The 14,174-nt window shown below is 31.0% G+C and overlaps 1 protein-coding gene across 1 annotated transcript; it reads right to left on the bottom strand.

Annotated features, from left to right (window-relative positions):
- Positions 1-824: 824 nt before the first annotated feature.
- Positions 825-10,577, bottom strand: LOC133177282 (uncharacterized). The gene is made up of 4 exons (XM_061312347.1): positions 10,548-10,577; positions 5,784-6,033; positions 5,558-5,674; positions 825-922 (listed from the first exon to the last, which is right to left on the bottom strand). Exons 1-4 carry the CDS (start codon positions 10,575-10,577, stop codon positions 825-827), a joined length of 495 nt encoding a protein of 164 aa, XP_061168331.1.
- Positions 10,578-14,174: the final 3,597 nt, after the last annotated feature.

The raw sequence follows: 14,174 nt of genomic DNA, 5'->3' as shown, positions 1-14,174 counted from the left end.
CTTTTTTCACGCATAAGTGAACAAAGCAGTCCCAGGGACTGCTTTCTAGAGCAGTCCCACAGCAGTCCCAGAGCAGTCCCATAGCGGTCCTAGAGCAGTCCCACAGCAGTCCCAGAGCGGTCCCAATGCAGTCCCGGGAACTGCTTTCTGGGACTGCTTTGGTGTCAGGCTGTGTCTGGTTGGTACTATATATATATATATATATATATATATATATATATATATATATATATATATATATATATATATATATATATATATATATATATATATATATATATATATAACTTGCACTGATGTCCATGAACATTTAAAAATAATGTCACCTATCAGAATTATTCAAGTCTTGCTGGACTTAGATTTTTTTTAACAAGATGTTCCCGTCCTGTTGATAAAAGAAATACAAACACGTATTTATGATCGATGTAAAAAGGAAATAATGCAAGCTTTACGTTTAAAGATGGGTGTATTTAGCCACTGCCTGCGAAGGAATCAACTGATGAAAGTTAGTATGTTCCTTAATTAATCTGTTTCTTTAGGTTTAACAAAGAAATGGATAAAGTACATTCACTCCACATCATTATTTAAACTTGATTCACGCATAATTAATTGAATGTCAAATTACTTAAGAATAATTATATAGATATCAATAAAAAAAATTGTTAGTTTAAACATTTTAAATCTGGAAGTGAAACTTTTTTAATTTAGGAAATCAAACAAGCCTGTTTCTATATTGAAACTAATATACACACATACATTTTTAAAGGTCGATGAGTCAATGCTAAAAGAAATCATAAATTTTACTCTAAGAGCAAATTAATATTTCATACATACTGTTGGTTATTTCCCGGGATTTGTGGATTATTATTTTTTCCTGTCATATCATAAAATGTCAGGTTCATCAGCTTAGGACAGGTTGCATCTGAAAATTATCACCTTTATATTGACTCGGTATTTAGTTGAAATATGCTTCATACATAAGAAAGAATAGTGTTGCAAAAGATTTCTGGGTACGTTGATGAGAACTACAAACATACTATAAATTATAAAAAGCGTCTCATATTATCATGATTTTCTATAATTTGGATAATATACCATATTATCATACCCAGCCATATATTTATATACTGAATATCAAATGGCTAAATAGTCCATTTTTCAATAATCGAACGTTTCAAACTACCGCACTTTCGAGTAACAGTCTTTGAAACACAAACATGTTCACTAGCAGACAGACACTACTGGTTAGGCAGTGCAATAAATGTGCAAACTGGAAATATCGGTATTATATATATATATATATATATATATATATATATATATATATATATATATATATATATATATATATATATATATATATATATATATATATATATATATATATATATAAATACATGTTTCTTTTTTTAATATTGCCAACACTGGACAAAAACTAAATATTGACTAGATTTTATTCATAGACTGGTCAAGTGATATGGCAATTTACGTCTCAAAGCATTAACAGTTCAGCATCAAGAAGTATAAACAAACTGCATAGTTATGTTTGATTTAAATTTAAAGGCATACAAAACTGTGCATGGGAGATAACTCTTTGATTTCAATTAAACATTTGATGTGACCTCAAATTTGAGGTAAATAATGTAGCGTCAAAATGACGATTCGGCTCGAGAAAAATAATTATTTAATGAAATTATTTGAATTCATGAATATTTCATTGCGGCAAACTGTTCGACTTTCTGTCTCTGCCAACATTGATGCTTCCCTTTCTTCTCCAATCAAAACAAAACGATTTATTTCCTTTGAATACAACTGAATTTGCTGTTTCATTAAAATCTTGTATTTTTGACTATTTTCTCTGTATATGCATTCTTCTGAACTTTTTACGAAACTCCAGAGTGATCTATCAGACCGCCGGTCAATAGTTGGCAAATTTTGGACCGCCGATATATTGGACCTGTAGTACCCATATGTACACACTATAATATTAGCTAATAAAACATTCATTTAATCTCTGATCAGTCAAAAGACCAGAGTATTTTCCCTCGATCCTGAGAATAGTACAAAGTGTTCTATTGCCATTGGGCGTTGACCTCGGGCTATAGTACACAATAAGATGTACCAAGCATTTTCGGAAAAATATTCTGGCCTTTTAACTGATCAAACATTAAATAACTGTATAATATTTTATTTTAATCACAGGACATTTCAACATTCACCATTGTGGATTCACTTTTAATAGAAAATAAAATTAAAATTCAATAAAATATGGATATATATTTTATTGCTGTGGTAAAATTTAGAAATTTATTTCGAAATTAAGGATTGTTTCTCTCATACATAGTTTTGATCCTTCGACTTATTCGGCTCCAGTCTTTGGTACTTTTTTCAGCTCTTCCAAGTCTTTTTTTTATTTAAATATTTTGGATTTCCCACGTTTCGGCTTGAGCATCACTGAATAGTGCATCAAATTTGGTACCATTTATGATTTACATAAGTTAAATAAAAAGTAAATGTAAATTGAATTCATTTTCAGGTATAAAATTGAATGCATATGTACAGTATGCACTACGTACCGAACACGTGGACATGAAATCCTAGGAAAGTACGTTTTACTAAATACAAAACATTCTAGTGGTCAATTTTTAATCTGCATACATGATTTAATAGCCGTTCTCTGCAATCACTTAAACTTCTTTGCCACGCACTGTCACCGATTTTGATGAAACTTTGCCCATTATTACTACTTGACACCAGAACGTCTACCAAATAAAATTTGGTTGCTATGTGTCTTGGTTGTCATGGTGAAAGCGAGAAAATTTTGAAAAAATGAGATATTCAGCTACTTTACATCTCTATTGAGCCTTGATTAAAACTAGCAAAAACAAACAAACCATTCTCACAAAAAATACAAGACCTTGTTGTCACTATCTGTTATAAAGACACTTAGAATATATCTCTAAGTAAGAAGTAACCTAGGAGTATATTTGGAATACATTTAAATTGCTGAAAAATGCTGAAAAACGCTAAGTATTCACAAATGATATTTGTTACATGATCAAACTCAATCAACAACTTAAGAAAAACAATAAAAAAAAACATTTGATCTTAAGTAAATAGGTATTAGCAATATTATTCTATGAGTAAGTTTTATTGTTGCCATGGTAATACAGTGTAACAAAGCAAAATCAGTTCCTAAAATTGCGTTAATGCTACTACATGTATGTTGAAGGAAAACTTGAAAATTCAAGATACCGGTAGGCAAATATGCAATCTGAGGACCTTGCAACACGAACAACATAAGAAAATTTATGATTAATTGCTACAGTGGTTCTGGAAACAACATACATGTGGTTTAAAGTGGTTTTATTTGGAAACAGTCACTGAAACTTGTTTGGTTTGCTGCAATTATTAACTACGGGACTCTGAACGTGTTTAAAAATGCTAGTTTTTTCAAATTGAAGGAAATGTTGCCATGGTAACCATGACACATGACAATTTTTGAAAAAAAGTCCAATAGTAGTTCAAAATATTTTTATATGAAATACAAAATATTTGCGAGAACATTATTTTCGCGTAATTACGTGTGATTCTCTGCTCGTGAAAATTTCATTCTCGCGTACATTAAAATTGAATATATATTTATAATATACTACAAAAACCACAATTCGCGATAAATTTTACCTCGCTTATAAATGCCAAATAGCTTTCTCGCGAAAAAATTGTTGCACAAAAATATATTGATCTTCAGTATGCTGCAGATATATATTGTCCATTGAAAGATCTTTAATATGCTTTTTTCTGCCAATTTTCATGGTAACGCTTTTTTTAAAGAATTTAATATAATTTTTTTAGAATTGTGAAAATTAGGACCACAACAACGCCTTAAGGTATTCAATGTATAACAAAGGAGTTTTGAACAATTTTGAATCATTTTAAACTACTTAAAAATACATTTCTAGATAACGATGAAAGTGAAATGAACCAAATTCACATGACTGATAACACATAAGAAGCCTAATAGCACCTGAAAAATTTTGAAGAGTTATCTGCCCTTGATGAAAAGAAGAAAATTTTAATTTTGTCAAAATATCTGTGGTTAATGATTTATTTTATTTCATATTTTAATAAAAAGAGTACTTATGCATATTTTCACCAAGAGATTTGTATGAAATTCAGATTACTTTTTACAGTATCTTAATAAAATATGCATTGATCATAGACGTTAATGCAAAATTTGAGGTGCAATTAATTGGACAATAATTAGAATTCTGTAAATTCCTTTGATGGAGTATATTTATTTCATAACATCTTCAAAATGCTACCATGATTAATTATTTTAGACCATTCATTTATTAAGTACAAAATATGGTTGTTACACATTGAATACATTAAAATATTGATCACCAGTTATATGAAAATGTGCTTTTATAAAAGATAGGATCAGATTAAAACATTCAGCGAGTAAATTTGTGTAGCACCTTTGTGGTATAAAAGAATTGGCACTCATTGCCAACCAATAAGAAATATTATTTTTCGTCCTTGGTATATGTTACAAACTATTTTCTTTCAATTGGTTGCATTTCAGCTTACAATTTTTTTTAAATGTATGACTTTATAAAATTTAATGAATAAAATTATTACTCTTGATAAATTGTTTCTCTAGTAGTTACATATGTAGTAATTGATTTCACAAACATGTTAATTATGCATTTAAGCCATTTGGCTTTCAACTTTTGGAAACAGTCACTGACACTTGTTTGCTTTGCTGCAACTATTAACTACGGATCTCTAAACGTGTTAAAAATGCTATTTTTCAAATTCAAGAAAATGTTGCTATGGTCACCATGACACATAGCAACCAATAATGTTTGACTGATTTGAATTTATGGTATCAAAGACTATTTTTCAAAGAGACTTTGGAGAAATTCCGAGACTATGCGTGCCATACCTCCTACATAAATGTTAAAGTCATTAAAGAGAATGGCTCTTAACTACTTACTACATCAAGGATTCAATGGACTAAATATATCTGCAGCATACTGTAGATCAATATATATTTGCGCTACACTTTTTTCCGCGAGATAGCTATTTGGCATTTATAAGCGAGGCAAAATTATCGCGAGTTGTTGTTTTTGTAGTATATTATCCTTTACAATATACATGTAAAAGTACCCGAGATTGACATTTTTGCGAGCAGTGACACACGCGTTACTTTGCAAAAATAATGTTCTCGCTAATATTTTGAATTTCATATAAAAATATTTTGAATTACTATTGAAATTTTTTTTAAAACTTTTTGGGAAAAAAACTTTTGATGTACTGTGGCAAACCCTTAAAAATATTGATTGACCTTAGTGAAATACTGATTGTCATTAGGAATCTGTACTTTACTATGATGATCTACTGTTTTTCTATAGCTTTTTTTTTTCGTGGTTTTTCTGATACATGGTATATGTATTTTAAATATAAAATCACACTTGTGATCGCGTTTTATAGTTTTAAACCTTTAGGATGACTGCATTGGTTCAAAAAGTAATTTATAAAAAGTACTCACACAAATGTCCCTCAGTCGACAGATAACTTTCTGCACAGGCCGCAGAAATATCTTCACATCTTACATTGTAAACAGGTTGAATCTTCGATAATCTTGTATCATAAACGATACACACACCTTTAAAAATCAGATGAATATACAGATAAATTAATCTCAGTAAGTTTTTATAGTTTTTTTTTTAATTTAGAACACTGCTTGTCAGTAAATTTATTACTAAATTCCGTACCATGAACATCAGTTTCGACGGAGCAAACTTCAACATACTTCTTTTGACGGAAGCTATATAGACAATGATATTTGAAACGAGATGGTTTAGTACAGTTCTGACTCCTTGCAATGCCATCACATCTTTTAATCCTTGCTGCTTTTTTTGTTTCCTCTTTAGTTGTTGGACAAGAATCAACAACATTTAATGTTCTATTAGACCATGTGCACGTTTGTGTTGGAAGGCATATATAGCACTTCAAAGCAAAAATCTGCAAAAGTCAGTCAACTGAAAGTGTTTAAACATTGTTTTCTCTTTTCATTGCAGACATTTTATATAGTGCATGTACCTATACCCCCAACAAACTGTCAGAAGTATATATTACAGAAAAATACATATTTTAAAGCATGTCTGTAAATATGAAACTGTTTTTAAAAAACAAACACAGAACAAGTCAATTGAGCCTGGTCTAATCTAGACAGAAAAATTGATGATAATAATATTCACGTTTAATTTGATTTTAATGATGCTCCGCAACTTGAAAAAAAGAAAAGAAACAATTGCATTAAAATTATATTCTTACAATATTTTTTTATGCAAAATAAATTTAGAACAGTAATTTGATAAATATTCATGTTTACAAGGAAACTTCATTATCTGTAAAAACTATAGAGTATATAAATATCAAGGAACATGATTCAACATATATAAATATATACTGGGCTAATGCAGAAATGACTTTGTATTTGAGAGGACATCACTGATATTTTCATAGGTCTATATTGCTTTGTCATAATTTTTGTTGCTTAATCGGTCGTATCAGCATGATTACTTTTTGTTGTCGTCACGTATCTATCGCATATGAAACTTCATATTCAATTTAAACTTATTAAAGAAAAATATTTTTTTTTCATAGCTGCAGCTCCAGATGTTTCAATAGCTTTGTTAAACTCTATTCACACTACATAGAGATAATGAAAATTAATAAGCCTAATTTGACCTTGCTGTTTTCTTGGAGACTTCCAAAAGATATATTCCCATAAATTTTTGTGTACAACTTGTAATCCCAATTGCTGTTAAACCGTCACATTCCATTTAAATTTGTTTATACGAATTTACATAAAAACATTTTCAAATAATTTTCATAATATCTGGCATATGTTTTTTGTTTGTTTGTTGTTTAACGTCCCTCTCGAGAATTTTTCACTCATATGGAGACAGCACCACTTGCCGGTGGAGTGCTGCAAATTTTGTCCTATACTCGGCACTTACGGCCATTGAGCAGTGAGGGCTCTTTTTCGTGCCAGCACCTACTACGACAAGTAACCTCTGTTTATACGGTCTCATCCTAAGGACTGGTCTCCACGTTCCACAGTGGGATTCGAACCCGCGATGTAAGGATCAACTAGAGCAGACGCTCTAACAACTGCGCCACGCGAGCGACTTCTGAAAGATGTATTTCTAAGATGAGGAATTTTCATAAGACATTCCTTCTCATTCTCATGATATATATATATATATATATATATATATATATATATATATATATATATATATATATATATATATATATATATATATATATATACGTACTTGACGTGGTTTGCGGGTCATGTCACATAAACATGGTTTATGGGACCCTGCATTTGTAATAGGCTTATTTCAAAAGGAAACACATTTTTAAGAATAGTTTTTGATGTAGATCCCAAATATAGAAAAATTATAAAGTTTTCTCATATTTGGTTTCAAAGCTATAGATAACGTTGTGGGTCATTACATTGTGGGTATGAGTCCCACAGCGATCTATAGTAAATAATTATATATAACATACTTGTGGGTAGGGACCCACAAACCATACCATAGAAATATATATATATATTCTTTGTGGGAGATATCCCACAAACCATGTATGGATTCAAAAACAATTATATATAGCATACAATTGAATATGATTTGTATCGGAGCTCAAAAAAACACATATCCTTTTATCAGACTAGTATATAGGTTTTTTCTTTGAGGTAAATTTTCATCAAAGCACCTGTGAGGACTAGAGGTGTTTCCTAAGGGGTAAAGTGCAGCATACTTGTGGGTAGGGACCCACAAACCATACCATAGAAATATATATATATATATATTCTTTGTGGGATATATCCCACAAACCATGTATGGATGCAAAAACAGTTATATATAGCAAACAATTGAATATGATTTGTATTGGGACTCAAAAAACACATATCATTTTATCAGACTAGTATATAGGTTTTTTTCTTTGAGGTAAATTTTCATCAAAGCACCTGTGAGAACTAAAGGTGTTTCTTAAGGGGTAAAGTGCAGCATACTTGTGGGTAGGGACCCACAAACCATATCATAGCAATATGGGGGAGATATCCCACAAACCATGTATGGATGCAAAAACAGTTATATATAGCATACAATTGAATATGATTTGTAAAGGAGCTTTAAAAACACATATCATTTTATCAGACTAGTGTATATTTTTTTTTCTTTGAGGTAAATTTCCATCAAATACTTGTGAGAACTAGAGCTGTCTCCTAAGTGGAAAAGTGCATCCTGTGGGACATACTCAAAGAGAATGCAGATTTGTACAAATGCATTAAACAGAACATCCAGGGATGTGCTAAGGAAGTTTGCTTTGTAAACTCCTTGTGATAAGACAAAATTGAAACTGTTCTTAATGAATCACGGAAGCATGAAATGTAGGCCAGATGAAGCATGCAAAGCACCCATTGAAATGATCATAGATATGTAGATACACCTCAGGAGGAAGTTTGGTTTGTGTACCCCTTTTTATAAACTGAAAACAGACCAAAAAGTTGGCCTGATCTGTAAAACGTCTTTTAAAATATATGCATCGTATATCTTAAGATTGGTTTGTAAATCTCAAAAGATAAGCTGGTAACAGACCACTTTCTTTAACTGAAATTATTGACGCCTGGTCAAACGCAGCATAAAAATTGGGAGAACATTTCATAGTCATATATGTGTAGTAATATATAAGCCTAAAAGAAACCCTATAGAATCACAGGTTCCTTCCAACTTCAACTATTTAGACCTGACATTAAGTGCTAATCTGTCATTTGTCTCCTTTAACATTTCTAAATTGTCTGGAGATTAAGATATCGTTTTAGATTTAGAAAGTATGGTGGGTTATTACAAGAAAAATAATACCAAATTTACCTTATATGGTTAGTTAAGAGAACACACGAATAGCAATTGACTGAACTTTACATGATTATAGATGCTGTCGATGGAAATTCAGGTCTTTTTACAATATATTATTTTAGATTAAGAAATTACATGCTATAACAAGTAAAACAACACCATATTTACCATGTTTCAATGAAAAATAAGAGAAAAAGTTATGGTCAATTACGAGAATACAACCATATGGATTGATTGACCCTAAGATGATGATTGTTGGATCCATGCTTTCTATGAAAATTCAAGTTCTCATTAAATATCAGAAGCTCTATTTTTCTAAATCAGTAGCATTAAGAAATTTAGTTTGATTATTCAGGCCTGTAAATACATATTAAAAATTAAATTTAACAAGGACACCGCAAAGAGGAGCATCCCTCGCAAAGAGCTTCTCTATAAATGCAAGGGAGCATTCGAAATCGATCCCGATGCAAATTACGTCACTTCCGTTTCGCACAGGACATAACCCACACACGATCGATTGCGTTACTATATCCCTCCAACTCCGTTGCGAGGGGATAATCAGATTTGCAAGGTGTGTACCAAAGCTATTAGAGGTATCCCTCATCTTCCTCTATCGCTCAAATGCAATATGGCTCAGATATTTTTATATACATGATTTAACTCGTCTTTTATACGTTTCCAAGTTGCATATTATCCCAAAATCACATTTAAATTTCCAAAACATAAACATTTTGGTTCTGAAAAGGAAAATGCCAATTTTACTTCAACTGAATGGAGTATGTAGCTACAATTGTTAGTCATCTATACCCCACCCCTCTAGATAGCTGATGATAATTCAGATCATGTTATATATGCAGAAATATTAATTTGACTTTTCTAAACAAAATGAGGATGGATCATTTACTTTTTTCATTCTTTAAGGTGTTGGACCAAGACTTTTTTAAAATCAATAATTATTATTTTTTGCACTGGTCCCACCCTGGTGATAAATATTGCCTGGACCCTGAGTTCGAAGGTCAGGGGCATACTGATTTTGTCATGTCTGTTATTTTTCATAAAATTAATCTTTCCTACATTTTTATGAGAAGAACAATAAAGAAATTTGAAAAGATCTTTATGAGATCTAATTTCCTTAGCAATCGCCCATTTGTTTCATGAAGTTTTATTTCGGTAGGGTCCAAATGTTAACGTTAACCTTTCTTATAACATCTGAAAAAAAAGGTTTGAGACTTCATTTTGGATTTTTGGCTTTTTGCACATTATTTACCCAGAGCTAAATCAAAGAGGATTACAATTATGGAAACTATACATTCTCTATTTAATAGGTTTCTCTTTTTGACACCAACTAAGAAAATTATCTTGATTTTTTAAATAATGACAACTGTGAAAACTTATTTATAATATGTGATAAAACGAACCTAAGAATGCACAAACTCTTGCTCTAATAGTCACAGAACATGTTTTCCTTTAATGGGGATAAAACTTTTGTATCAAAGATGAAAGATACATGTATAGTACAATAGTATAGTACCTTTTAATTTTTGTTACTTAAACTTTAAAACTTTTAGAAATGAACACTTCATATCAAAAGCCAACAATTACCCGGTACTGCTGTTTTACCTCTGCAGGCATGCTTATAAAGCTATCCTTAAATTAACGACCACGAGATTAAAAAGACATGTCTATGGTAATTTTAAAAAGCGATGTTGCCAGGAAAACAACTTACAATTATGAAATTAACATTGTCTAATTAAATCCAATATATTTAGTAAAATTTCATTTTCATTAATTGAAGTATTAAAAAATTTATGCATCTAAAGGTTAAAACGTACGAAAGCCGGATAGGCTCATTTTTGATAAGACAAAAAAAATTAGCTCGTTATAACGAGATAATTATCTCGTAATAACGAGCTAGTATCTCGTTAAAACTAGTTAGTATCTCGTTATAACGACTTAAATATCTCGTTGTAACAAGATAATTATCTCGTTATAACGAGTTAGTTTTCTCGTTATAACCAGTTATTATCCCGTTATAACGAGTTGGTATCTCGTTATAACGAGTTAGTATCTCGTTATAACGGGTAAGTTATCTCGTTATAACGAGTTAGTTATCTCGTTTTAACGAGTTAGTTTTCTTGTTATAACGAGATGGTTATCTCGTTATAACGAGTAAGTTATCTCGTTATAAAGTGTAAGTTATCTCGTTATAACCAGTTAGTTATCTTGTTATAGCCAGTTGGTTATTTCGTTATAAAGAGTTAGTTATCTCGTTATAACGAGTTAGTTGTCTTGTTATATCGAATTAGTTATCTTGTTATAACGATATAATTATCTGGTTATAACGAGTAAGTTATCTCGTTATAACGAGTTAGTTATCTCGTTATAACTAGACAATTATCACTTTATAACGAGTTAGTTATCTCGTTATAACGAGTTAATATCTCGTTATAATGAGTTAATATCTCGTTATAACGAGTTAATTATCTCGTTATAACGGGATAAAAATTAATTTAAAGTGTTTAAATATCTAAGTAAAGAATAGACCATTATAATAGGAAATATACAAAAGCGATTCGATCAAATTTGTTTGAAGTGTGTGTGTTTTTATGGAACAACAACATACTAGTTTTTTTGTGTTATGCCTTTGATTATTATTGTTTATTGAAAAGACCGAAGAGAAATATACGGAAACATATGACCGCCTCATGTTGTTGTTTTATACCTTAAAATTGCAGAATTAGTGTCATCTTCAAATAGAATGTGCATAACGTGAAAATTTTGTCAAGGAGATCAAAAACAAAAAGATATACTCTGGCTGCTTTAACTGCCCTGTTCAAGCTTTGTTGACTTTGTTGAAATTATTATTTTTGCGTAACATTTGTCGCTATAAAAATGCAAAGAAATAATCCCATTATTTTATATATTCCGGATTAAAAATGTCGATATACCATTTGTAAGGCTTTAACGTCCATATTTTGATAATTCCTTGCCTGTTAACAAGGAATACAGATCAAAATTCAATGTCTGACAAAAAAATAAATCACGTTGTTTTTATCATCAATTCCTCCTTCCCCTCAATAATAAATATGATGAATTTAATTTCAAGAACTAATACTGTACTTATCACTTAATAATTTATATATTTCTTTTGTTTATTAAAATTATTAATATTTACCAATTTGGCATGAAATCTCATGTACAATATGTAATTTTTGCCTTATTATCAATGTGGTAGAATAAAAAACTTTGGGGGCTCTTTATTCTACGGAAGGCAAAATAAAAAGGTGAAGGTCAGCAGGCTGAATGTAGTGCATGTATAGGAATTCACATGCCTCACTTTGATAGTAAAAACAGTTGACATGTTTGTGATCCTTTTTGGGTATAGAATGAAAGTTTAATATCTAAAGTTTACAATATGATACGCTTTATTTAAGGTGTATTTCAAGCATAAATTATGCCTAGAAATATGTATTGTATCGTGAGAAGGAATTCTTGATATTTTCACTCTTGCTTTGCACTCATGAAAATAAAAAAAAAAATTCTGTCCCACTCGTGAAATAAATTTCATATCAACTACAAAACATTGAATATCCTCTATTTATTAACCCCCCCCCCCTCCCAAAAAAAAAAAAAATCACCAATCTCTTTTTGAAATAAAAATTATATGCTTGCAAAGTATACATAATAAATATTGTGATGAGGAAAATAATTAACGGCAGTGTCTCAATGTTGTATTAATAATATACATGTAGTATTAGGCCTATTCGTTGATCAATCCTAAGTAATAATCGGAACTGGCTTAGTAAAATCTGTAAAATCCGCCAAACAGACGTGAATCTCATATAGGTTTACGTGAATCTCTACAGTTTGACCCCCCCCCCCCCCGCAAAAAAATTTAAACAGTGAATCATGACAGAATATTAGATAAAATGTCAATATCAGCAGATCAGATCTAACGTCGTATTACGTAGAAAGGATGTTATATCATTTTTGCTTCATCATTCCTCATCATCGTGGACAATCTGCATAAGCTTGGTCACAAAGTTCAATTGGGAGAGGAAGGGGGGGGGGGGTAAACCAAGCAAAATATTTGACAAGCAAAAAGAAATTTGATATTTCAACTACGAGTATTTGCCATTATTTTCGGGAGATATTTACTCAGGTAAAAAAAAAATCTGGAGGAAGGGGCATAAAGATACTCTTGTCCGCCCCCTTTTCAAAAGTGGTGGTTGGGACATTAGCCCCCTATTAAAACGCCAATGATCTAACTGCTGAAGTCTCACCATACCCCTTCTTCAAAACAATTCTGAATTTAAAAAATAACATATGTATCACACTGTAATCGTATATATTATTATATGTTGCATGAACACCTGCGATATGTTGCACTTGTATTGTCTCTCATATCTAATTTTAGCGGTATAGAAATTGATATATGAAAGTGTATAAATCGTCCAAAACATGTCGAAATAGCACAAATCCTTAAGACAAATGCGATACTCTGTCACATTTCGACCCCTACATCTACCGTATTCTGAATTCTATTGTCTCTATATTTTTTTTGAAGATTTTTTCTTTTGAAAGGGGAAAAAAATCATGAAATTCAATTGATTTCTTTGACTACTTTGATTAACTAAGTAGAAAATTAACTAAAGTAGTCAAAGAAATCAATTGAATTTCATGATTTTTCCCCTTTCAAAAAAAAATCTCTAAAAAAATATAGAGACAATAGAATTCAGAATATTAAGGTAAAATAAAATACAATTTGAAAAAAGTTGATGACCCCCATACAATTCCCCAAACTGACGTTCTGCACGTCTAGTTGACTCGTGTCAGGTGCAGGACTAACCCTCAAATCACAAGCAACTATGGTGTCCATAAGATTCTTAAATTTCTGTAACACAAAAATGGCCCACACACAGTTTATCACATCCCACCCCGACCCTTATCAAATGAAAATGATCTGATTGACACAGCATTAGGTTTTAAGTAAACTCTGTGTCTAGTTAGATTCTTCTCTCTGATACAGCTATGGCTCACACCAGAATTCCAACATTTCTTGTCTAAATAATACCTGATAAAAGTCATAACACAAAATATTTTCTCTGGAGACTGTGTTCAAGTAATACCAGGTCAAGGTCATGACAAACCCATGGTCATGTCCATCTCTGTGTAAGATATAAGCAGAAGCCATATAAATGCTTTTTTCAAAGTTATGGCCATGACATG

This window comes from Saccostrea echinata, unplaced genomic scaffold (assembly GCF_033153115.1).
Source record: "Saccostrea echinata isolate AGI-Se365-2 ecotype Australia unplaced genomic scaffold, CSIRO_AGI_Sech_v1 ptg000113l, whole genome shotgun sequence".
Taxonomy (NCBI): Eukaryota; Metazoa; Mollusca; class Bivalvia; order Ostreida; family Ostreidae; genus Saccostrea; species Saccostrea echinata.
The sequence above is the reverse complement of the archived record's forward strand: the minus strand, read 5'-3'. Positions and strand labels throughout refer to the sequence as shown.

Excerpts from the sequence above, each read along its gene's own strand:
- LOC133177282 (XM_061312347.1), bottom strand. The coding sequence starts at position 10,577 with ATGCCTGCAGAGGTAAAACAGCAGTACCGG. Across the intron at positions 6,034-10,547 it reads AGGTAAAACAGCAGTACCGG|ATTTTTGCTTTGAAGTGCTA; the intron begins GTAATTGTTGGC and ends TGACTTTTGCAG. Across the intron at positions 923-5,557 it reads GTCGACTGAGGGACATTTGT|ATGCAACCTGTCCTAAGCTG; the intron begins GTGAGTACTTTT and ends GATAATTTTCAG.